The following is a 25,971-nucleotide window of genomic DNA, read 5'->3' as shown; positions in this document are numbered from 1 at the left end:
AAGAGAAGGAACGGAGATGCTAAAAAGTATTTAGCAAGAGATTTAATATTCATTCATCTTGTGGCCAAGAAAATATATGAAGGAGCAAATTGTCGGTGTGTATGATGAATAATAATTTATCATATGGGACTTTACGCATAATAACGCATCACATAAAATATCTATTCACCATCCATCCCCAAGTCAATCTCAATTCCAAACCAGCTACGTTATCAAGAATGCATAGCTTCTCGCCATCGATTCAATCTCTCCGGCACTTTTTTCTCGCGATCATTTCTCGAGGCTCTTTTGCCTTGTTGCTTCTGCACTGCGGCTCGGAAAATGCCACTGAAGATACTGTATAGTTGTCGAGGAAGTTCACACATAAGACAGAAAATCTCGTGAGCTTTTGTAGCAGAGATAATACATTCAAATTTGAGATCAAAGACACATTTTTATCAGTGTCTTTTTTGGTGATTGAAATTTCATTATTTTATTCTGTTCATCTCCCTAGGAAATTCCTTGGAGTCGATGTTAGTCTGTGCACGCTTCCTGGAGGATCTCATAAGTGATCGAGATGATCGTAAAAATCACATTCTTGACGATTGTCAATCGCGCGAAATGTATTCAACTTGACATTGGGTGTTCTGGAGCGATGGAGCCATCGCACTGTTTACTCTCCCATTATCACGGAATATCAATCAAGCCCAACTCCATGATCGTTCGAGTGCGCTGGGATTTCAATTGATTAAAATCGGTGAAGAGCGACTGAGGAAACATGTCATCCCGTGTTGTTGACCACATCTTTGGGCCATTTAAATGCTCCTCGATATCCGCGTGTCTGCGCGATTTTCCCATCGCATTTCATCTTGTTGCATCGAGTGACGCCAAAAAGGGGCTCTGGCTACTTTTGGTAGCCACTCTTGTGCCCTTTGTGAACAATTTCCTCAAATTCTCAACACCATCCATCATCCCGAATTCATCGCTGCTGTTTAATACGCTGCACAACATATTCGCCAAATTGGCCTCGCTCGCAAATTGTTGATCTGATCGCATGGGGACCGGACAACTCGTCACTTCCAAAAGAATCCCATAAAATCTCCCTCTAATCCCCCGCGTTCGTCCCTGTGTCATCTTGTTTCCAGATGTCAACAAAAACTCCCTTTTCACATGGACTCAGAAAAAAGCAACGTGATGACGAAATTTCAGCAAGAGGCAACACAACTTATAGACATGGTTGAATTTAATTGTATAAATTCCTCTTCTTTGGAAATTTCGGCCAACGTGAGGACATGCATGACCCTTGGCGAGGCTCAGATACTCTGTTCTGTGTGCACTGAGGTGCAGCGCACAAAACTGGACAATTGTGCTAATAAATCACTTGTTTGTTGGTGCGCCTGTCAACATCAAAATTCAATCCACACAGTCGAGCGTGTTTTCAATGCGAAAAATCTACACTGCACCTCGTTTTTTGTGCCCTTGCCCGCGTCCTCGGACACTCATGGGTCGCCGTGGGGCCTGATTTTGGGTACATCACGATTGATCAGGAAGTTACGCCGGAGATGGCTACTCGATGTTCTATTGAAGACAGATGGAGGCACACTGTAGATCATTAGAGGCATTTATGAACCCTTTCATGAAGACTGACGTATCATTTTCTTAGATACTCTTAACAGAAATAAAACAAAGACAAAACGACGAACTTAAAAGAATTTCAAAGACCTAAAAATACTTTTTGACAATATAGTATAAGGGAAAAAATTTAAATAAATGTTCTAAAATAAAATCACACATCAGCATGATGGCTCAACAATTTCATAAAATTTGCTTTTATTTTTTTTAAATAAATGCCTTCAGCATTTGATTCAATTGAGGTAAAATTAAGCCATTTTGCACTATGAAGAGCAGGAAAAATGCACTAAAAGCCATTAAGTGAAGTTATTTTACTTATGTATGCTAATTAATAGACACAGTAAGATGATAGGAACACGTTCGACATTACGTTATAAAACATGGTCTTAGAGTATTCTCATAGAAGTCAACGACACTCCTTTTCTTGTCCTCGACATAAATCAAAAGTCCACGGAGAAAATCTTGCGAATCAATCATGAATCTTCTCTAGAGTAGCCTCGGAGCAATCACAGCATTAACGATGATGGCATGGATATTGGTAAAATGTAATCTGCGGTTCTCCTCCTCTGGTTGCCAAAGAAGTCACTTGTTTTCTACGAGAGACATATTTTTCAACACCTCAATTGACAGTGTGTTGAAGCAATTTGAATTGCTCTACCGGAAGCCCAACTTCCATGTCCAATCATGTCTCAACCTTTTGAGAAGGTCTGATGACTTGTATTTACGCGTCGGTCTTCTCTTACGCGTCTGCGATCGAGGCGGTGAGGTGCAAATGGCGAAGAAGAAGAAAAAATGTGATCAAACAATTACCGTTTTGATATAAAATCACATTGGAATTGTGGATCGGCGGCGTGGTGCGGACGGGCGGGTCGAGGCGAAAAAAAAGCAGTGCAAGAGAAGTGGAAAAAATCCTTTACATGGTTTTTAACCGAAATTAGCATAATCTACGGGATGTGCAAGTGGAGCTGAGGAGAACGACTCAATGGAACGCACACATGTGAGGTGGGAACACGTACCGCGGAAAACACGGTCAAATCGCCTTGAGCCACTGAAGCTCTTTTGCCATCTTTTGCCATCTCTTTCGCTCACTCGCCCCATTATAAAACATCATATTTTTACATGCTTGGGACACTTGGTGTTTTATCTTTTAGCGAATTAATGCTTGGCAGAAGTTGGTAGAGGAGGTGACCAGCAAATACAATCATTTCTTCGGCCCATGCCCCGACCCGGCCCCAGCGCATCAGTCTCTGTGCGACATGTCGCTAGTTTCTGCATCGCAGTGACCGCGAAAAGGCCACGGTCACCACTATTCAGTTCAGGCGGATTGCAAGAAATCACTTTGCTCGACATCATCATCACAGCTTCTGAGTCACCTTTGGGTCAACATTATTTTCGTTCAGGATCAATCAAATCTAAATATTCTCTATTGTATTGAACTCGTGTAAAACTACATGGTAGATGAATATTAAAAAAAAGAGTAGCAAAATATGTTGTATGACAATTTGTAAATATAGTAAGTAAGGTAATAGAATATGTATTACAAAATTAAAAGACATTGCGACACATTTTTTCGTCTTTTTTAAAGTAACACATTTTTAGAATACCTCGTGAAGAAATTGAGTAATGATACCCACTCTCTGTTATCATGTTTTGACCCTCCATTAAAAATAATCTCAATTATGTTACTCAAGGCGAGACTTTGTGAGAAAGGCGCACATCGTCGATCGATGCAAATAACTGCATATAAGTCGCCAGTACTCGTGTGGGTATAAAAATAATTATTAATTAGAGTGAATGGATGATTCAAGGGGTAGTCAATCCGCCAGTTGTTGACGCGGATCCTCAGATGTTGCTATTAATGCACCCCGTTCCCGAGCCGGACGAACAGGAAGTGTTCTCATGATCTCTGATGAGCATATCAATTAATGATTGATAGTATTACAATTTAATCGCTACGATAGAGAATCATTTGTCAATTTATAATGGATTTGCGTCTCTTTCACCCAGAGCCACATACATTACTCAGGCGCGTTGAATTCTTTTGCTCATAATTACACACATGCTCTTTATAATATAACTTCAATCTCATTCCTCAGGATTTATCTCTCGTTTATCATCTTATACTTTACACAATGTTGCAAGGAAAGAAGCACCATCGGTTGAGTTGGGATTGTAAAAGTAACTAAGTCACCTGCAATTTCAACTTCAGCTGGATTCTGACTTCTCTTCGGCGTCCTTCTCGGTAGCATTCGGCGGATGCTCCAGGACGCTGTCGATCAGGCCCAGGGTCTTTGCTTCCTCTGCGTTGAGGAATGTGTCTCTTTCCATCTTGGCGTGCAGTAGATCGTAGGATTGCTTCGTGTGCTTCACGTAGATGTTCGTCAGCACCTTCTTCAGCTTGATGATCTCCTCAGCGTGGATTTGGATGTCTGTCGCCTGGCCCTGTGCACCACCCGACACCTGGTGGATCATGATGCGCGCATGTGGTAGAGAGTGGCGCATTCCCGGCTCACCAGCCGCCAAAAGCAATGATCCCATTGAGCACGCCTGCCCGACGCACCATGTGGCAATCGGCGGCTTTACGTATTGCATAGTGTCGTAGATCGCCAATCCGGCAGTAACACTCCCTCCTGGGGAGTTGATGTACATGTGGATGGGCTTCGTGCTGTGCTCGGACTGCAGGAACAGAAGTTGCGCCACAACCAAGGAACTCACGTCGTCCATAATAGGCCCCATCACGCAGATAATGCGCTCCTTCAGCAATCGTGAGAAGATGTCATATGCTCTCTCGCCACGTCCTGTCTGCTCAATGACGATGGGCACGAGTCCCAGATTTCTCTTCTGAGAGTTGATTAGTCTCTGATGGAAGTGAAAGTAAGGTTATGTTTGTAAACTTCAATGCAGTGATTCGGGGAATAGTAATTTTGAAATACTCACACATTTGGTGGTGAGCAGAGATGTTAATCTGAACATTTTAATCCTTTCGCACGTTCTTCTTGGGATACTTTTCACAGAAATGCTACTAAAAGCTCGGACGACTCCCGTGAGCAGCTGATCAAAACAATCTTAATGCGTGACGTCATCAATGTTTTCAATTGTCGGCGTTGTTCCAACGGTCGAAGTAGGAAATTTTTCTGCTTTCCTTCCCGAATTCTGGAACTCCCTGAAGAATCCTCATGAAAAAGATTGTCAAAAAAAGATTCACCCACAGAAACCACAAATCTTCAATCTAATAAAACGTTCTTTTTATTTCTCAAATAATATTGGCTTTTTCTCCATTCTCGCATTTATTACTTCTCTTCCTCTATCTACGAATTTACCATGTTTTTTCTGTGTGCATTGCAAGTTTAATGTTTGAAAAAACGCAATTGACTTTGGGACGTGTTTAATTAGTAACTCCATGATTTTTTTATCCTTAAACACTATTAAGCAGGATCTAAATGTGATTCTTTAGCAAGATTTCACAGCTTTTGGTTGACTTTCGGAAACACACAGTGAAAGGATATTTTATGTTCACCTAAAATTTCTTAAAGACTGTGTTGAAATCCTCTTCCGAAGATTGGAGATGATTAGATGGAGAGTGAGGATAAAATGTTCGTTGTGCATTTTTTGGTGAGGACGTTCTGTGCAACAAAATGTCAAGGCTTATGTCTGGGAAAATGTTGTTGAAAATGATTGCTGATATGAGTTGCTTTTGTAGTGATTTCATTGAAAATGTGAGATTTTTCTATTATATTTCATTACTTGTGCCAATTGATTAAGCACTTCTCTCCTCACCACACTGTTATCCTGAGAGCGAAAGTTAAAATACAAAATCAAAGGGGAAAGTCGTAATAGAAACCATTGGGGAAAATGCTTGTGGTCGTGTTAGGCGGCGATAAAGCTTAATTGATAATGTAATTCATATCCCACTTAATTTTTTTTCATTTTTTTCTCCCCTTCCTTCACACTATGAATAAATATTCTTAAAAGTTACATTTAGCAAAATATCTCAAATCGTTACGACTTCATATTTTCTTTTTGTTACTCCCTTATTAATAAATAACTATAATTAATGGAATGATTTCTGTTGCATATCGTTTTTGGCATTGAAATATCTTTTATCATAATCATCATCCTAAAAATTTTTTTTTAAACACTAATGAACTTTCTCTTGTCTCGTTCTCTCTGCGGAACAAATACAAGTTCTACACTCAAAAACGTAGAGACAAAGAGAAGAAAAGACATGCTGTGGGAAGTAAACACATAATATAGAAAAACTGCCATTTCGGACCAGGGACAAGTCATCTCTAAACCTAACTAGGATTGCTTTTCATTGAGTTTCCATATTATTATTATTATCTATTGACTGTGTGGATGCGAGTAAGTGTTAGTGTTTATGAGAAGACGATTGCTAACCATTGACTCTTCTGGTCCCTTCAATTATTTCAGACATGGGAAGGAAAGATAAAAAAAAATATCAAACGCAAAAACATATACCAAAAACATACATCGAAGAATTCTTATAAAACTTTTAAAAAACCGACCCAATTTTCTTGATGAGAAAATCCTTGAGTGGCTGATAGTATTGATAGCGCAGACACACCATTTCTGGCCAATTCTTCAGCTGCACAAACATCTCCGAGTCTGATTCAATGATGAATATGGTGGACAAGACCAGCACTAACACCACGAAAATGAACGATGGCACGAAAGCGTGTATCAGGGAAAATTTCTTTGCACTCTTCGCCATATTCGCGGCGTTCTGTTGCTGGATGAGATGTGCCGACGTCACGGCGTGATTCGTAACTTGCTGCTGAGCCACTGCAGGTGGCTCGGAAGTGCTGAACTGACGCTGAATGCCCAGGCGAGATTCCGTGAGGGTGAGACCACTCTCGGAAGAGGAGTGGTCGAAGGAATCGCGGTAGTAGTAGTCAGATAGAAGATCGCTATTAACATCCATATCTGGAAAAGACATATTACAGAATCATTGACAATTTACTTAATTTATTGTGGGTTTAGTGGTTGAAAGGCGAACAAAACTCACTAGAATGTTTGCGTGACTCTTCAGAAACCGTCTCCAGGAGTGGAAGAGTCGTGTCCGTACAGTACACTGAGGACAAGTGATCGGAACATCCTCCAAGAGGTTCTGACATTGTTGATCTGGGCAAACTGCTGTATCCTAAAAACATCCACACATAAGTTAGTAAAAAGATTAGGAAACTCAACTAAACTTACTAATTTCTGCGAGATCGCCTTGAGGACTGGATGGCGTGGCGGGCACGCTGTTTGCCTTCCTCTTGCTCGGACTGGAATTGCTGGCAAGTTGTTGCTGTTGACGAAGTGCTTCGCTTAAGATTTCCCTCTCAGTGCGTCCTGAATATCTGAACTTTGTGCCCCAAGAAAAGAAACCACCTCCACTGACCACTGACGCATGTTGGCTGTTGGGCAGCGTAAAGAACAGCATCTGTTCGATGGCACAGCGCCACACATAGCGACACGCAGCGCCAGTGGGACATTTGAAGCCGATCGTGTGCTTTTTCTGCTCCCGATTGGAGTCAATATAGCTCAGATGGGCAATAAACATTTTCCCCTCATAATTGAGCTTGTGAATCTCTGGCCAGCGAAAGTGTTGTGCTCTCCGACCGACAGCAAAAGTACTGATGCCGCTAAAATTGATGCCCAGATACAATTGAGTGCCACGGTGATCCTTCACCGGGTGCGGATCAACACCGTACGTCTCCAAACCCCGTGCCAGCGTCATAAACTCATCCTGTACGAGGCGTATCTCCTGTCCAGGCTCACGCTTCTGGTGCAATTCAATCACTTTCCGCTCTAACGCTTCTGTTTGCCTCAGAGCGAACCGAATGGACGACACATAGTCACCCAAATGGCACTCTGCATCGAAGTCGCCGAGTTCCTCTGCAATTACAATCAAACATAAAATAAACTATTAACATCACTATTATTTACAGAAGTCATTCAGTTTGCCATCAGATTTTTCAGTTGATTGTGGGAATTAATAGTCATCATCCGGATAAGAAGTTGATGTGAAAAATCGATAAGATTCTTATTCATTTTCACATGCAAAAAACAAAAACAGACGAAGCGTAGAGTGCGTGTGAACAGACCAAAAATCGTCACACGCCAACATTACATTTTTAGTACCTTGAGTGGAGAAGTATAGAAGAGCGCGGATCCTCAAAGGAATTCAAAGGGTAAGAAAAGCAACTGAATCTACATATAAGAGTAATTCAAGAAAATATACAATTTACTCAAAGAAAATTCAAATTCAAGACAACACACAGGGCATGTTTTCTTCACGAATTCTTATCAGAATTTTAGAGAATAAACTTTTCGATTTTCTTTTAATGTACTATAAAACTTTTCTATTTGATTTATTCGTACGCTTAGAATGGGCCTATTGTAGTTCGAGAGTTAAGCATGCCTGTCTACAAGATCCTTAAACAATCAAAATTACACTCTTTTTTAATTCCATGTTAGCTTTGCTATCGACTATTTAACATCCAGCCACACAGACTGTCGCAGAGGGAGTCAGAAACCCATCAAATATTTCCCTTCAGAGAGTGATATGTCAAGGATAAGAGTTATAACACTGTTGTGGATATTGACCAAATTGTCCCTAATACTTTCTCTCAATTTTGTGAGTATCTACTCTATTTGGTCTCAAAATATCAATCTAAACTCATAGAAACTACGATTTAACGCACATTTCTAGCGGCCCAAAAACTTCAAATTGGAAGCATTTGAATACTGTCCGGATAGCGAGGATTTGCCGGCACGATTCAAAGATGTGAACATCACAATGCCCGAAATCAACCTCTACCTCATGAATGGTTTTATTGAGGTCAAACAGAACATCACGGTTCCCGTGGGATTGACGATATTTGTGAAAAGATGTAGTTTAGATAGGACGCATTGTGAGGACTATGATAGAATGACCATCACGAAAATATGCCACAAATTGAGAGATTCTAAGGCAATTTGGGCCCCTCTGATCAGCAAAGTTGATCCTGCTCCACATTGTCCTGTCCAAAACGGCATGTACACCATGACAAATGCCACTGCTAACTTGTCTGTGGTCTCTCGCCTGCCTTTGGAAGGTTTTCGCTACAATGTCAAGTTTCACGTGCATCAGGATGGAAAACCGAGTGTGCTGCTGATGTGCATGATCGTCGATGTGGCAATCACAGCTCAGAAACGTCGGCAGAATTAAATCTGCATTTTTACAGGGTGTTTAAGGTATTTTTTGAGGATCAATAAAAGTTTTTCAGTTTACCAGTACGGACCTTGCACAATCAGCGCTCCAAGGGCAGCAGACTCTCCGGCAGAACAATAGAGTCTGCCATGGATGAGATCTCTCTTTAGCTGCTGGTACAGCATTAATTTTCCATTCCCGGTCAGTCTCAATGGATCGGCTGGGTAGAATTTCACACGGAGGGAGAAGAGGACAGGATCCACATCTGGAAGAGAAGTCGAGAATGTAATTAGTTGACCTGTAAAAGCAAATTTTTCCAGGGTTTTCCAACTTCCTGAAGACAAACAATCATTTTATGTTACCTTTCACTTGCTTTATGATATTTTTAGCCAAATCTAGCCAATGCTGCAGTTCCAGGGAGTGATAAATTGTGTGTTATTTCGGGAAAATTATATGCATTTCTACTTGCTTTGCCATGAATTCCTAGTCAATCGTACCAGGAAAAGAAAACCAGAATTACGCGGATGTTAAACTTACCCTTTGCTTCGCCGAATCAACATAGCGCAGACCAAAGTAATCCTTCTCCGTGATGTCCAATTGCTCACACACGTACTCCAGGAGGAATCTTCCTTTGTGATTTGGCTGGAAAATGCAAGAAAATCGCTCATTGAATGCACAAAAGGCACAAAGGTGCGAGTCTGAACTAACAATTTTTTTCGGCAATCTTTCTTTTTAAACTTTTTAGGTAATTCCCTTACTTATCTCTCCAAGAGTATTACAGATAAACACTAAGGCACCCCGAGCCCGTAATGAACTGTAATTACCTGAAATTCACACTCCAGCACGTCGGCATCCTCGAGCAGGCGAACAGTGCATTTGTACACGATATTCCCCTCGTTTTTACTCTTAAACATGTTCCTTTATCACGTACGTGTCGCTAACGTACCTGCACATTCAATCATAGAACCGGAACGTCAGTAAGTATACTTTTACACAAGAAAATCCGAGAAAATTGCGAACTACACTTTTTTCGCCTTTTTTCCGCAAAACAAATGTCACGCTGCTTCTTGTGGTCACATGCAGAGGCGCTGATGTCTATCTTTTCCAAAAATGCCCACATATTTGAATCCATTGTCAGAGAAACGGTCGTGAAACATATGATTTCTGTTAAAGACGACAAAGATGACTAAAGGCGTCGGGAGTGGCAGGTTACAGTGATTTAAACGATATGAGAGCGACTCCTTGTATTTATTGACAAACTCCAGTGCTGTGTGAATCAATAGAGATTCTCTGTGTGCGCGATGGTGAGCGATATGGGCAAAATGCCAAGGCGAATCCGTGAAAATAGCCGAGATTTCCCGTCGTGCGTTTTTGGGGGAGCGGTCAGTGTGAGTTGGACGTCGAGACGCGTCGAGTCACTACACAAGAAGTGTGTAGAAGATTTTCACAATCTCAGGAATCATAGTTCTCTGGTGATAAAGAGTGATTTCTTGTGCTATTCGCGATCAAATTCACGATCAAGTTTGAAGATCACAAGATCACAATTTGAGGACGGATATCCTTTTGTACCTGTATCACACTTTTTCACCGAATCCTGAGATATGAACTCCTCGAGTAGGTAAGGAAGAAGAGATATGTTCATCTGAGATCACGCTCACGATCGTTGTGTCGCGGTCAGTGTCTAAAAATAAGAATATACTGGTGAATTTTCAATCTAAAAGTCTCACGATCGACCATTCCACGCGCTTTCTCATGAGGGAAATGCGAATAATAATGTGTGAACTCTAAAAATACATGGAAACCTCCCCCTTCCTTTTTGGATGAAGAATCACTTAGAGATGATTTCCAGCACTGCGAGTGCGATCGTTTCACAATAAACCCATGATCTTTATCTCAAGACCATAAGTTTAACCGATCTTATACTTACCTGGCACAGGGGCCACGGCGATTAGTACGATTCTCTAATCATATTCGCTCTGAATTCATTTATTTAATTCGGCAATTATTGGGAATGCCAGTGTCGTGTGCGCAAACGCACAATTATTTGACTTGAAGAGAATAGAGCTGACGACCGATTCTATCCTTGATCCAAAAATACAAGTGAACTGCCAAGTGTCTACATTTGAAATTGAGATAAATATATGCTATAGACATGCTTACTCGGTGCGTTATTAGAAAATAGAAAGAAAGAAGAAAAAACACACGGACGAGGAAGAATACTGCCATGACTTTTTTATTTCGCGATCATCATCCAACTTTCTGCACAAAGAAGAATACATCAAACATCCACTCATGATAGCATGATCTTCTCACACGATCTTTACTGCGTGAGTTCATTTCCCTGATGATTGTCATACGAAAAAAAGCCAGCGGAGATTATAAATATCAATCTATTTCAGGTTTCACACACACACTTTTTTTTCCACTGGAAGATCACTTGAATGATTTTTTATTCAAAGATCTTCATTTTAGGAATGCATTTACGCAATATCTCGCTGTGATCGTGCGATCGCTGTTGGATGCACACACGATAAATATTCGTCAAGCTCAAGAATGCAAATTAGAACTAAAATAGAGACTTTTTGGCAAATGCAGCAAAGTTAGGCTACGAAGTTGTGTAGCAATAATTCGTTGAAGATCAGCCCGACCGGCATTGATCCTGGTCATTGGCTAACACTAACAGTCTCTCATTCGATCTCCATTCATGATCATCAGGGATTTTCTGTGCTTCTGCGAGACTCCCACAATATTATATGATTTTTTATCACGATCATGAAATTTATTTTGAGTGCGATCACTCATCATCACTATCGTGCTTATTAGGTGATCAAATGGTGGAAATCATCTCATTTCCTCTCACCTTTTATGCAACGTTGGATGGCATGAGGCAGCGGAAAGAGCGATAAAAGAAAAATGAGAAATGATCTATGTACAATTATTTCCGGAAAAATTATCAATTCGGATTACGAATGAAATATTGCAATATATTTGGACTCCACAACTTCCACTTTTGTATTAATAGATGCGGAAGCTGAGAATATGAATAGCAAGCAAAATAGCAATAGTATCAACGTACCACACTCCATCGCTTACACACACCCTGATCAATGTCAAGTAAAAGTTTTTTGGATGTCAAGCCTGAATTGCAATTATAAGAAAAATGTGAGCAATATCTTCCAAAGTCAACAATTCAATTTTTCTTTTGCTAATGATTGCGAAGAAAACATAGTGAGCATCCATGAAAGAAAAGAAGATTTGTTTGAAATAGACGCTATTTTGGTTACTGGCTCAAGGTTTTTCCAATGGCCAAATGATGTTCATCTTCAAGATCGTGCTGTGCACAAAATAGCGCGGAAAATTTCTCTCTTTCCCCATATCACTGATCGCGTGGAAGGTTGACAGTGAAGGTGTCGAAGAATTTATCGATTTCTTGATTCGCTGTATGAGCACAAGTGTCTACAGTCTCAAGTGGAGAGAAAGTGTGCAATAATTAATCGATTGATGACTTCTTCGATATGCAATTCAAATGAAACTGGTTGACGCGGTGGCCTGGAGTGAGGAAAAGCTCAAAAATACACTAAACCAGTTAGTGAACTCCTTCGCTTAACCCATTATCTGCTTGCGATCTCTGCAGAGTCTCGTCTTCATATAATAAAACATATATGAATTTCTCTCCACCGCAGGACTGATTTCAGGAAGAGACGATGACAAAACGTTTTTATTCCACTTTATGTTAACAATTTTATGCGTTAATTTCTGATTTAATCGGCTAACATTAAATTTCTAAAATGAGAAACATTGACTTCTTTTTGCACTTTTCACACTCTTAGCAATTTCGAGGAGGCGGTCATAAAATCGGAAACGCGTGAATCAAACGCATTTGCTCCGAATGTGAGGAAATGAAGACCTGCACAGTCAAAGAAGAATAACACTCATTATGGAAGTTGCGAATTTTTGGATTATTATAACGAGGATTGCAAGCCTGCATTTTGTACACAAGAGAAATCTGTCGGATCGTCATATTGGGGGATTAATGATCGTGTCTAACGATTGCAAATCTTTTTTTCTCTCTCTTGCTCTGTGCTTCCTCAACACACAACAACATCAAACTGCAAACTTGACACCGCAGAGAGTGCGAAGCTGGTGGAAGTGGCCATATAGTGATCGTGGCCGCTGGAGTAGCGATCTCACAGTCAGTTGTTAGTGCACGATCGTGGCAGACGGAAGGGCGAATTTTGAGAGAGAGAGAGATTAATAGTGTTTGGACATTGTTTGTGTTGGCGCATCTTTTTCTGTACTGGCCAGACAGTGAATCATAGTTAAGGAATTTCTCTGTGCCGACACCGCTTGCCGCCATGACGACCACTCTCCAGCAACCTGCGCCTAATCCGCAGCTTAAGAGAATTGTGTACTCCAAGTACCGTGAAATGTTGGGCTCGTACAATGATAAAGCCAATACAATCATTCAGGCTCTTCCTCAGTATCTTGTGCATGAAGACAAGGGATTCAATATCACGAATCTCGTGGAAAATCCCCGAGATGGGTAAGTGATAATTGTTGGTGATCCTTGAGATTTCATTCACCTCGCTATTGTCTACGTTCGTCACTTAGGAGTTATAAGAAGAAATTGAGGAAAAAATTATGTTCTACTCAATTTTATGCAAATACCTTCTCAGTAGTGAAGTAAATGTATTTCAGGGAAATATGAGCGAAGAAGATTAGATTTCCGAGTGTCGACAAAGAACCACTCTTTGGAAAGTCAAGTGAATTTCAATTCAAGTCATATTCCCATGATTATCGCGTTTGTTTTCTTCTCATTCAACACTTCTTCACATTTCTCAGACTGCAGAGTGAATTACGTTAGAGATGAAGACAATTAAAATATGATATAAGATGTGGAAGATTGAATTTCTCGCGGTTAATAAAGTGCCCTTCAATTATATCAATCTGTGAAGCAACGCTGCGCAGTGAACAAATTAATGCATTAGTTATGCAGTATTACGACATAAAACGGGCATTTCGACATCACTTCCGATCTTCACTTTCTTGGTGAATCACAAAAAAAGAGTGAAAGAAATGAAGAAAAAAACAACACTATGATGAATAAATTAATCGATCGGGTGAAAGTGAAATTTGGATACACTTTTCTTTTACTCTTAATTCTCTCGATCAGCTCAACATTCCAGTAACTACTTGGATTATCCTTGGCAATTAGTTGAGGAATTACTCAGTACAATCACTTGCGAATGATTGGTAAAATAATCACGATGCATAAAATGCTGAATTTTGCGTTAAAATAGCGAGCATCGGGGAGAAATTATCGTTTCATCATAATCCAAAAAATCAAAGTTCAATTTCGCCTTCGCCACATCAGTGCCCAGAAAAAATGGTCATTGTTCGCACAGTTTACGCCAATGCAACACGATGGAAGTAAAAGATGAAGCAAATAAACCAAAAGCTAAACAATTACGTCATGTACACTTTTAGAATATGAACGATATGAACATCTTTTCTGCTCAAACGGAGGAACGACACAAAACCGTGTCTTCTTTAGTAGTGACAATATATAAAAAAAAATTGAGCACATATAAGAGTAAAACTTTAAGTGTGGGATTACTTATGAAGCAAAAATCTCTTGACATTCGTGGCGCAAGTCAAGGTTGAAAAATATTATATTAACTACAAGAACGAAAAAACGGACGCAAAGTCAGTTGAGAGTGAAATGCTTTCCCAAATATGGAAATGCGTGATCGAGTTCCGCGACAATCGCGCTGGCACCGAGCAGATGTTTCAATGATCTTCATCCAATGCCATGCACAACTCGATTAACCATTTCCATTCGCCAGATATTTCCGGCTAAGGAAATAGCCATTGACTGAGTGTGTGTGTTGAGTTGGACGGAAAAAAGAAGTTTGAGTCACTCAATTCTCAAGCCTTTCGAATGAACAATCATGCATATTTTGCTGTGTCGCAATTGAAAGTGCACTTTCCATACATTTTGACAGGTTCAAATATTATTTCTCACCCAAAAATAGCTCATTTGTCTGACTCATGTACACTTAAAATACTTCTTCTGATCATAAACAAAGAAAACACCTCTTAGATCTCTGTCCAAATATAGAGGAATTCATGCAGTAGAGTTAAATTTAAATGTGGATTTTCTTACATTTCTCCGGGATTTTCGTGATCTTGGACTATTGGTCGGCTATTGAATTGTCCCACTACAATTAGGCAATATTTACTTAATTCACAGCCTGATAAAATGGAGTTAAATTTGTGAAAAAAAAAACAAAATGGTTGTCAGTCTTTGATAAATTTTTCGTCTATGAAAGTCAATAAACTCTCAGTGGATTAGTCACAGAAATTCATCTAATATCCCGTGTAAGAAAAATATTTGTGTACCCGAACAGCATTGAAGGAATCTTTCAAAATTTCATTCGCAAGATGTTTAGACAAATGAAACACAAATTGAACATTTTACACTCACAGTGATGAAGAGTGAGATTGCATATGGATTGTGATGCTTTTTAAAAAGAACAACAACATATTTCTGGCTTTTCACACCCACGATCAATGTCTTCCATTGTGTTTCTTGGGACAGCTTCGGTACCCCCGCAATCCAAATGCGCGTCGCAGAAAACGCACTGAGTAGACATTCTGCCTCAGAGGAAGAAAAGTTTTCTTAAGAGAAAATTCGCATGCTTTTTTCATGCGCATTTCATCAAGCAAAATGTTTAAAGAATCCATTTTGAAAATAATAACTGTTATAAGGAAGTGGAATTAGGGTTTATTTCTGAATTTTATGGCCTGATGTTCTGATCCAATTTCGATGATGTAATCGAGCAGAAATTTCGTGCCAAAGATGGCAAACAAGTATTAAGAAGAGGTATTTAATTGTTGATTGAACACATTCCATTTGGCTCGGCTATTTATTTTTCTCCACCACTTTGTAGCAATCTTTCATTCGTCACCAATTAATTTCGCTCCGAGATTCATCAATAATCTCTAAGCATTTCACCGAGAGACTTCCTCAAACAAAGTCTATTTTTATTAAATCGCACCTCTCAAAAATACATTTTCAATGACACGCAAAATGTTCAGAGCTTGGCATTGAGTTTTTAGCATGTTGTGAATTTTTTTCTAACCTGTCGCAAAACAAGAGATTATCCATTGAGAAGAGACACTTTTGACTTTCTTCGCGAAAGCTAATTTGCCCAAGTTCACATTTGCCTCTTTCTGCGCTCTAGAGAGAGTTAGAGCATCGAAATTACTTTTGTTCTTCACACATTACGAGTGTACATATATTTGTCTTGCCCAAAAGCATTTCGTCAGCAAGGAAAAGCATTTTGAGAAAATGTGCGTGTCACGAGTACATTTCAGATGTCTTCGGGGGCTCTTGCGAAAATTGGGTCAATGAGATAGCCATGCGAGGAAAATACACACTTTTCCATATGCAAATGAGTTGAGATCGAGATATCGTGCGTCTGTTGCACCGGCAAATTCTATAAACTGTAGAGCTGTAATTTATGCAATTAATTACTAGAAATGTCACCATTTCTTGCAGTTATGGTGCTCCTCCTCCGCCACCGCCGCTCGCCATGGGTGGAATTCCGGCAACGCGGCTCCACACACAGGTGAGTTAAGTTCGTGGAAAATCCTCACTTGCACCGAAAATCATATTCTAAAATCGCGAGATTTCATCGATAATCGCTTGAATATGTTTGATTTTTAATTAGCGAACGGATTTTGGAAACGTGCTGAACTTTAGCGGATTTTTCTCGAAACTGTTCTTTAAAATCTGCATATACATATATGAATATTCTTGGAGACTCAAACAGCACGATTTTAACGTTTTTGCATACAAAACGGCAATTTTTAGTATACAACATTTCGGAATTATACATACAGTATGGAACAGATAAAATTTCAATTTCAGTTTGAACAACACAAGTTGTAGTTTTTTTTTTAACATTAAATATCATTCATCAAATTGAAACGTAATTTATTCATAAAATTCTGTCTAAATGTGGAAGAAAGAAAATCGAATTGTGTGAATTGGAAATGAAATGACACACATGAAATTGAGTTTTACCTTGAGAAATTATCTTGGCCAGACGCCAAATGTACTCTTAGTTTTTTCTTTCTCCCTCCTATATATATATATATATATAACTATATATTTGAATATAGTATATATAGTTAAACACATACGCATACGACAATACATAGTAAGTGCTTGGTTGCGTGCGTGTGCGAGAGTGTATGTAATTATATCCGACAAATGGAGAAGATATGGGAAATTTGTCAAATCAACTCTTTTTTTTCATATGGTAGCTACCGCCAGAGCCCCCGGCGTGTGTGCAGAACGCTATGATGACGAAGGACAAGAAACCCTTCACATACACTCCGGGCGGCATTGACTTGAGCCAGATTAAATCACCACGTATGGCAAAGCGAATATCGCGAAATGCTAACTCGGAGGGTGTCACTGGAGTGCCGAAAATGTCTCCACTGGCCCAGGTGAGTGCAAAGAGTGTCCTTTAGCTACAGAAGCTAACGATATATTCTCATTGCAGCAGCCAAATACGCCGGGAGTCCAGCCACCAACTCCACCGTGTTTGCCCTCTGGAATGCCAGTGCAGGTTTTCCCGTGTGGGCCTCCGCAACCCCCACCGCCGCCACCACCGCAGGCGAAGCTGAATGCGTCCCAAAATGGCATCAATGGTAACAAAAGCCCCGAGCGAAAATCCCCGCAGTCCTTTGAACCACCCCCATTCGGCTGTCGACCGGAAATCAAAATTCCACCCAACCCCATGGCTAATCTGCGACCCACTCCGAAGCCACAACCAAAAGACGACTTTTGGGTCGAGGAGTATCGCAAGGAAAGATCAAAAAGTCCCATGGCACCGCAACAATCCGCAACTGAATGTGAGGAGTCTATACTTTAATATTCTTCCTATGTACATTCTATGTACAGCTTTGAATGTGCTAATCAAAAAAAATATTATCTTTACTGGATATTGAAAAATCACTGTATTACTTTTGACAGCAACAAACAATGAGCCTGCAGAGAAGAGGGAAGAAGTTCCAATTTCAAAAGCGGAAGTCCAGAAGCCTCAGATTAGTCAGAAACCATCAAGTCCGGTAAATGTGGATCCTAAGATAATCAGTGCGGTTAGTACCCCTAGTCCACTACCTTCACGACCTCAAGCACAATCACCAAGCCCAGCAAAGGCACCACAATATGAAACACCACCAACGGTGACCAACCACGTAGCTCCAGTCATGAAAGAGGAGAGCCCAGTGAGGATTGTGGTCAAGAATCAGAATACATCAAACCAGAGAACTCAGAGTCCAATCAGGCAGACTTCACCACCGCAGTCGCCGCCGCAAAGAAATGTGTGTGATAACAAGACTAAAAAAGGGTAAAAGAAATACTAAGTGCATGATGAAATTTCAGGCGCAGCTGGGAAGCATCTACATCCCACCTGTGCAAGACCAGATGGCGAATCGGCAGCATCTATTGAATCAACAAACACCACCATGGATGCAATCACGCCAAGCGGCACAGAAGGAGATGCCTGAATGGGTAAATCGAGATGAAGCACAGAAACAGCAACAAAACCAGACGACGTCAAATCCAAAGGAGAGGATCATCCCGATTCAGCTAGAACAAACTCCAACTCCAACTAAAACTCCTATGACACCTGGATTTGGACCTCAACCCTTCTATAATGTGGCTCAGCAGCAGTACAACAGTGTGCAATCGCCTCTGACGACTTACTCATCACCAAGTAAGGAAAATATTGGTAAAGCAAAGCGAACAAGATTTAACCATATGGTCTACTTCTTAGCCTACACATCTCCCTACCACAGCCCCAATCAGTTTGTCGATCAAGGCTACAACAATTATAACAACTTCCAAAATGCTGGCCAGAGAATCATCCCAATTAGTGTGGAGGGACAGTCTCCAGAGAATTATTTCAATGTTCGCGGCCCTGTGTCACAACAGCCGACTGTGATCAGAAGGTAAGTGTTCAAAGGGATTTGTTAATCAAAATCAAGAGCACACTTTGAGAAGAAAACGTCTGAGAAGAAAGCTTACGCTTTGCTAATACTTTTTCCATAGTGGAAACTGTAGATATTTTATACATGACTGTCCCTTAGAGGCTGAATTACGTTACATTAAGCATAGACTCAGGTATCGAAGCGTTGTTGACTGGTTTTGCTCACGTTTCATTGCAATATCATGTTCATTGTTTTAATTGTCATTTAAGCATTTGTGACAATAATGTTAGCGTTGATATCTGTTTTACTTTATCACATTGTCTCTATGTCACAAATCACTACTGACACTATTTTGTCGAGCATTTCGCTAGTAGAGACATTGCTTTGTACATGCTTGGGCTGTGATATTTCATTTATTGTCATACTGATTTATCTCTCGCTAGTGATCCGCGGTCACCACCAACTCAACAACCGTTGCCACCGTGGATTCAACCGAATCAGTCGAAATCCTTCAGGATCCTTCAAAAGATGACAGACACCGTTGCTGATGAACAAACAAACGAGGAAGACGCCGGACCTGCTGAACTGCAGCAACCACACTATTCACGGCCTCTCGGACCGGCGGACATGAATGAAAATCAACTGCGAAAGCTGCAACTCTCAGAAAATGATCGAGCCCTGATGAATCGCGTAAAGAATCAAGGTTAGTTTCACAATAAATCACACAAGAATACCTTTTCAGTTTATAAAAATCTGACCTATTGTATTGGTTCTGGACAAAATTAGTGGATCAAGAAACATATCTTCATAGCGAAGAAGATCCTAGATATCGCGGTGCTGCAATACCATCAAAAGCATTTAAATTGCTTCAAAATATGACTGATGGAGGGCAAGCTTATGATAATCAGGGTATGCGCTTGTGGTGATGGTTTATGACTTCCTCTGTCTATTTTCTTCATTTATATTTCAGCATTTAGTTATGATCTTAAATCTGTCTCTTGTGCATGATACTTCCATTTCATTGTAGTTTCGTTACTTTTCAACCAAACAGCTTAAATGTGAAATTAGGTTTTAACTGACTCTGATACTTTTCAGTTCCCATTCAACGAGCAAATCCACGCTTTGCCCAACAAAGGGCCATGTTTCAACCTAATGACGGTAAGTTTCCTAACTATCCCATGTTCGTTTCCCTAGATAGAATTCTTATTGAGTACTTCTTTATTCAGGGGAAAAACAAGTCTATATCCATCCAAGTGAACAACACGTACCAGAACCGAAAATCTACACTGGAAGTGCCATCCCAAGTCGATCTTTCAAAATGCTACAAGCAATGACAACTCCTGAAAATGCCGGTAAATCCCTGATATAACAATCTTAAACCCGTAACACAACAAAACTCACACGTTATGGGCAAAAAGAGAATTTAAAAAGATGGGAAAAATTGATAAGATTGGCAATTGGTATCCATTATCTTAGATACATTTCTGTAAATAGTTTTCCTTTTGGTCTTTCTTGATGAATTTTTGTTTTTCTTTTTGAATAGAATTACCGTGGAACTTGTTTTTATATGAATTGTAGGCTGTGGATTGCTATATATCAGCACTCTCAGTTTTCTGTACTAAATATTAAAATACAACATAAGTGGTTGAGGTTTTTTTTCTATCAAAATGAGATGTTTCTTTGCCGAAGATATAGTCAAGTCTTTTTCATACAAAAATATATTTAGAATCAGGATTTTACTCAAAATCTTCAGCAAATATCCACTCTTTTTGAGTATACAAGAAATAATGGAATGAATATGTTTGACTTGTAATAAACTGAAATCATTCTTTCCACTTGTAATTATATACGTCCTTAAAATTCAGCATCCAAGTAATTTGTTTCGAAAGGATCGTTGTAAGAAAAGCCACTAACTATAATTTCAATTTAGTGCGGGCCTGAGAGATACTTCCAGATCAATTTAGCATTGAGCTTGTGTTGAAGAAAAAGAACAATCTAAGAGAATCCTATAATGTTTGTATGTGATAACATGACATTCTTCCCCCGCCAAAAACACTTTTGCTCGAATGGCAGAAGAGCCCTCGAGGAGGTCAATTCCAATGATCAATGGTTGAACCTTCTCGTTGTGCTTCAGCTGCCTCATCTCATATATTTTTTTATTTATTTATAATGCATAATCATCAAGGATTCGTTGTCATTTTTTGTAGCCGAAGGCACAGTAGCCTCAGACATTGAAGATACCAATTACTCTCCATTGCCTCATCCACCAAACTATCCCTATCCCTATTACGACCCTCACTGGCAATACTATCCTCCACCACAGTCGCCAATGACAGTTCCGCCAGACGGTGGGGCCTACTGGGGTGGGTTCTACGGAATGCAAGGTTTCGGATACTATCCCTACTATGGATACCCACCTTTCTACACACCACCTTTTGTGCCAATATCTCATCCTGACGACGAAATGAATTGGGCTCGCCGAACACCTTCACTGAGAAGGACTCCCAGCATTGTGGTGACACCGACACCAGAGGATGATCAGAATACGACATGGGGAGATGAGCTCAAGAATAATTTGAGTGGGAGTGAAAAGATGTATTCAGGAGATGACAAAAAAATGTCAAAACATGATTCAGACGATTCATCATCTTCTTCATCGTCATTAGATACAGAGAAAGATCATCAGATGCAACCAGGGCCTCTTCAAGCAATAAAATCTGTAACAGATATCAATTTTTATGCACAAGAGTCCGGATCTGAGGATGAGGAAACAGAGGAAGCACCAGAAAGCGATCACGAAGAAATGCCTGAAATGGTGATTAATGATGAGATTATTCCTCATCAACTAAGTGTAATTTTTGAAGAGAGCGAAAGGAGTAAACGAAGACCAAGCAACGATGATACGGACGCCGGATCGACGTTTAGTGACTCTGATACCACCATAGCGTGTGAGGATGAAGAGGAGCCACCACAAGATGAAGCGTTGGGGAATTTGGTTACGGTAAGACTACCACTGAAACTCTCCTATAGCCGTTCGTCTAATGATGAAGAAATCACTACCGTTCAAGTGGGAAATAGTGAAACGAGAAACTCTTCAGACGCCGATATCAGTGTCACAGTTAGTATTCCCTCGAGAGCGAGTTCAACTGATCGTGGTGAACTCAGCAAGACACTGTCAGTGGAGAGACGAAATTCTGGAGGCTTTGAATTTGAAGAATCTGATTTGGATGTGTCTGTGAATGTTTCTCTTCCAATGAAAAGAGACAAATTTTTCGTAGAGACACAACGTTCAGGAACATGTAATGATATCTCTGTTGAAAAAGAAAACGAAGAAACTGAGTATGAGTATGTTACGGAGAGTGAAGATGAGATTGTGATAGAAATGACTGGAGAGAAAGATAAATCGTCACTAGAGACAATTGAAAGTGAATCTGAAGAGTCTACGGAATACGAGTACGAAGAAATTACAGACACAGAATGCGAGTCCTCGAAGAAAGCTTCTAAGGTTACAAATGAGGAAAAGAAGGCAGAATCATCAGATGAGGAAACTGAGTACGAAACGGAATATATATCAGAGAGTGAGGGTGAGATTATAAGAAAGGTAACTTACGTGAAGGAAGCAATTATTTACCATGATTTTGTGAAACCTCAATGGTATCCTCTAGAAATATGGACACCGGAAGGACCTCAAATAGGATGTCTCTCGTATGCAAAAGAGAGTAGTCCTGAAATTCCTTTTATGCTTAAACAAGAAGACTCAGAGGAAGATGAATCAGAGGAAGATGAATCAGAAGAGGAAGATGAATCCGAAGAGGAAGAAGAACCAGATGAAAAGGCAGAAGAGGAAGAAGAATCGGAGAAAAATAATATAAAAGAAACGAACCAACCTGTGGAAGAGGAGGAAATCAAAGTATCTGTTAAGGATAGAATAGCTGTATTTGAAAATGTGGTAATATCAGAAACCAAACCACTGCCAAAACGTGATATTAGACGCCTGGGTAATTTGTCACATCGTTCTTCTATGGAAGAATCCGCCGATGATGACGATTCAGGTGTCACTTCCGACATAAGTCGTCCATTGTCCGACACAGAGTCGGAGAACTTCCCAGAACTCAGGAAGATGAGTCGCTATCAAAGAGCAGCGACGCATTCTCGATTGTTCAAGCTTCTTCAGGATGAATGTGCTGAAGAAGAGAAGCCAGAAGTTGCAGAAGAGAAACAATCCACTTCAAATGCATATAAACCAAAGAAGATCGTCCACAATGTCTCCATCACACGTCGCAATAATCCGAATGCGGTTAGTGAAGCGGAGACAATGGAGGAGCGCCGAAAGAGGCTATCACTGCCACTGGAGAAGAGTTCTAGTGATCAAGAAAGTATGTCGTCGTCAGTATCTTCGACGTCTCCCACATCTAGTGGGGTTAATGAGAAGCTGGTGTGTGAATTAGTGCAGAGTTTGCTAATGCAGAAGCGTGGAAAGACGCTTCGTCATATGCCCATTGAAAAATTGCACGCTGCTGCCAAGAGGGTACTCCTCGAAGATCTGGATTTGGACAGTGTAATAGGATCCTCACAGGAAGACACAACTGTAGACTCTACGCCTGCTCTGACTCCGCAGGAGTTTACCTATCCAGACTACTACGAGTCCTGGAGCGATGCCGATGAGCGCTACACCTACGACATTGTCCCTTCGCGGGCATTTCGCTGCCTCCAGGAACAATCGTTGACGGGTCAACGAAAATCCTGGGCTGCACGCTGTCCGCGAGTCCTAAGTTCCAAGACCGTCAATCGGGACTTGTCGCGCGTGGCGGAGATTCGCGAATCCGAGTCCCCAGAGACCACACCATCCATCACCTCGCCACGTTCCACTCCAACTGCCTACTTCTCCAGTCCCACCCCCACGCCAGCGTGTGATCTCAAGCCCGGACGCAGTCGCACCCCAATGTCTGAGGACACCAGCGTCCACTAGGAGGCACATTTATTGATCTTTACCAAATTACCCACACTCATATGATCTCTCACTCTCCCCACACCTCTTAGTCACAGAGGGCTGATGGTGGTGATCGAAAGTTCATTTGTAGATTCACAAAATTGGGTCTTATAAGCATGATGAATCAAAAGGTATTTCCTAGATGATAACATTTTTTTCATCCATGATCACACCTGGTGATCATACATTCGATTTGCGAAAGTGATTAATTTTTACGTCTTTTTGTTGTTATCCGGAGCATAACATTACTTTCTTTTAATGATCACTTTCATGAGGACAGATTTTTTTATTTTTGTTTTTTCTTCTCAAACATATTGGTAAATTTGTAATTTTTCTGTTTATTCGTTTCAACATTAAAAGAAATAATGATATGCTAAGAAATTGAGGATCTCACTTTTTGGCGAACTTTGTATCGTGCACTGATAATTATAAGGCTATAATCTCGATTTGGGCAAATTTACAAAAGAAAACCAATGGATTTGCAGGGAAATTCCTCTGCAATTAGCAATGTTGTCCTCCTAATTATTAAGTTTCTCCGTATTTCTCCGAAGGATGTTCCAGAATGTCTTGCTGACAAATCTCCAACTTTTTAGGACTTATAGTTCTACATCCATCCTTAAAATTGACTGATCAGATCTGAAGACTGATCTTGACTGTCTTTCGAAATTGTTTAAATCGAGATATATTTCTAATTATGTGTTTCTAAATTTCCCTTGAAATTTCATATAAAAAAATTAAGCTACTGTGAAATGCGGTGACTTAAGAAGATTAAATAAATTCACAAGATATTTTGTTAATAGTAAAGTACATATTTAATGACCGTAGAAATTACGCAATGAAACCAATCCGCTGTGGCTATGAACTTGCAAGTTTTCTCCTATCATGATCATGGGATATTTTGTTGCGAAATTGCTATAAATCCTCAATTTCTTAAGAAAAATAGTAGAATTTGATTTTATCTTTCACATTCAGTATAAATTTGGAAACATATTTAGACGCTTTGGGCACCAAAGACAATCATTGACATAGAAGATCAGCTTCATTTTTCATAAAACTATCAAAGCTCATTCATTTCTCTCTCTTTATTTTGTTTTGTATTTCTTCACAAAATATCATTTTTAGCTGACTGATAAATAATGTTTTTAATCATTCGTTCTTCTCTGTTACCTTTAACTGTGTATTCTTACGTGTTTTACTTGTTCACAAAGAAAGAAAAAAAAGAGGATAAATGTGTGTTTAAGATAGTTCTTTAATTCCACCCAAAAATGACTGTTGTGAGAACTTATGTAATATTGAAAAATCTGGGGGTGAACTCCACCTTTGGTTGTCTATCGTGCAAATGTTTGTCGTGTCGGTGTTTACGTTTTCTCTATTTCTGTCTCAACACAAGATTCTAATGTTAAATCGATCCTATGAATTCTTTCTCAAAATTTCACTATACAAAAAATTACAGATGGTTTCTTAGACAAAAAAAAAGATATTGAAAATAGATGAAAGAAAGATTTTGATAATCGCATAAAGGTGAAGTTTCCTTCTTGATTTTGAGATGAGTGTTTAGTTAGACTAAAACTACACATTAACCCATCACTTGTCCCCACAAAAAATTTCTTGAGACTTTGCCAACGCACGTTTTCTTTCAGCTTCTTTTACATATTTTGTTCTATATGGCATTATTCTTTTTTAAATGTTCTTAGAATAACAGATACGAAGTTATTGAATGAGTTTCTAATTGTCTTTCGCCGTGTGTTTTGAGAAAAATCATATTATCTCTGTAGCAATAACGAGTAGAAATATCTGAATTTTCTTGTCTTTACTGAAAATTGAGAAACTTTTTATTCCTATTAATTCTTTTTTTTTGCATTCTTTCCAGGTCCGGGACAATCTGATTTGTAAATGTAACTATCTAACTGAGAAAGAAGCCAATAACAAGAATATTAATAATCATTGAAGAGACAATAGAGCAATATTGAAGTGCATATGTTGGTAAACTTGATGGCATTTACAGCAAGAAACAAAAAAAAGAAACAGACAATGAAAGCAGAATTAGTAAAAGGAAACAAGAAATCTTCTGTAAATGAAAGAAATGATAGAAGAAATATTTTGTATTGTATTAATGTCCTTTTTTCTCAAAACAATTGTCTCGCGAAAATTGGTTTAATGGTTT

General features: G+C 39.7%; 3 protein-coding genes across 4 annotated transcripts; 1 reads left to right on the top strand and 2 right to left on the bottom strand.

Moving 5' to 3' along the window:
* Window positions 1–3,703: 3,703 nt before the first annotated feature.
* Window positions 3,704–4,689, bottom strand: LOC132256854 (ATP-dependent Clp protease proteolytic subunit). The gene is made up of 2 exons (XM_059753425.1): window positions 4,549–4,689; window positions 3,704–4,470 (listed from the first exon to the last, which is right to left on the bottom strand). Exons 1-2 carry the CDS (start codon window positions 4,582–4,584, stop codon window positions 3,817–3,819), a joined length of 690 nt encoding a protein of 229 aa, XP_059609408.1. The 5' UTR covers window positions 4,585–4,689; the 3' UTR covers window positions 3,704–3,816.
* Window positions 4,690–4,848: 159 nt separating this feature from the next.
* Window positions 4,849–9,865, bottom strand: LOC132256843 (FERM domain-containing protein 3). Of its 2 annotated transcripts, XM_059753413.1 has the most exons (7): window positions 9,634–9,865; window positions 9,347–9,451; window positions 9,172–9,214; window positions 8,901–9,074; window positions 6,829–7,512; window positions 6,638–6,772; window positions 4,849–6,555 (listed from the first exon to the last, which is right to left on the bottom strand). In XM_059753413.1, the coding sequence occupies exons 1-7, from the start codon at window positions 9,721–9,723 to the stop codon at window positions 6,125–6,127; spliced, it is 1,662 nt and encodes a 553-aa protein (XP_059609396.1). In that variant the 5' UTR covers window positions 9,724–9,865; the 3' UTR covers window positions 4,849–6,124. The 2 variants fall into 2 exon arrangements, with proteins under 2 accessions (XP_059609396.1, XP_059609395.1); XM_059753412.1 differs by lacking the exon at window positions 9,172–9,214.
* Window positions 9,866–10,393: 528 nt separating this feature from the next.
* Window positions 10,394–25,752, top strand: LOC132256933 (uncharacterized). Its single transcript, XM_059753542.1, has 16 exons — window positions 10,394–10,427; window positions 12,939–13,352; window positions 16,374–16,443; window positions 17,144–17,329; window positions 17,386–17,737; window positions 17,859–18,208; window positions 18,270–18,603; window positions 18,664–18,838; window positions 18,939–19,010; window positions 19,261–19,520; window positions 19,604–19,726; window positions 19,913–19,975; window positions 20,044–20,169; window positions 20,772–20,830; window positions 21,003–23,938; window positions 25,678–25,752. The coding sequence occupies exons 2-15, from the start codon at window positions 13,165–13,167 to the stop codon at window positions 23,784–23,786; spliced, it is 5,142 nt and encodes a 1,713-aa protein (XP_059609525.1). The 5' UTR covers window positions 10,394–10,427; window positions 12,939–13,164; the 3' UTR covers window positions 23,787–23,938; window positions 25,678–25,752.
* The last annotated feature ends 219 nt before the right edge of the window (window positions 25,753–25,971 follow it).

This window comes from Phlebotomus argentipes, unplaced genomic scaffold (genome assembly GCF_947086385.1).
Source record: "Phlebotomus argentipes unplaced genomic scaffold, Phlebotomus argentipes genome assembly contig_33, whole genome shotgun sequence".
Classification (NCBI taxonomy): domain Eukaryota; kingdom Metazoa; phylum Arthropoda; class Insecta; order Diptera; family Psychodidae; genus Phlebotomus; species Phlebotomus argentipes.
Note: the sequence above shows the minus strand (reverse complement) of the source record. Positions and strands in the feature narration are given on the sequence as shown.

Coding starts and splice junctions, on each gene's coding strand:
- LOC132256854 (XM_059753425.1), bottom strand. CDS start 4,584: ATGTTCAGATTAACATCTCTGCTCACCACCAAATGT. Junction 4,471..4,548: donor CTCTGCTCACCACCAAATGT/GTGAGTATTTCA, acceptor CACTTCCATCAG/AGACTAATCAACTCTCAGAA.
- LOC132256843 (XM_059753413.1), bottom strand. CDS start 9,723: ATGTTTAAGAGTAAAAACGAGGGGAATATCGTGTACAAATGCACTGTT. Junction 9,075..9,171: donor TATCATAAAGCAAGTGAAAG/GTAACATAAAAT, acceptor CTTCTCTTCCAG/ATGTGGATCCTGTCCTCTTC. Junction 7,513..8,900: donor TGGAGCGCTGATTGTGCAAG/GTCCGTACTGGT, acceptor TTGTAATTGCAG/AGGAACTCGGCGACTTCGAT.
- LOC132256933 (XM_059753542.1), top strand. CDS start 13,165: ATGACGACCACTCTCCAGCAACCTGCGCCTAATCCGCAGCTTAAGAGA. Junction 16,444..17,143: donor CAACGCGGCTCCACACACAG/GTGAGTTAAGTT, acceptor TTCATATGGTAG/CTACCGCCAGAGCCCCCGGC. Junction 17,738..17,858: donor GCAACAATCCGCAACTGAAT/GTGAGGAGTCTA, acceptor TACTTTTGACAG/CAACAAACAATGAGCCTGCA.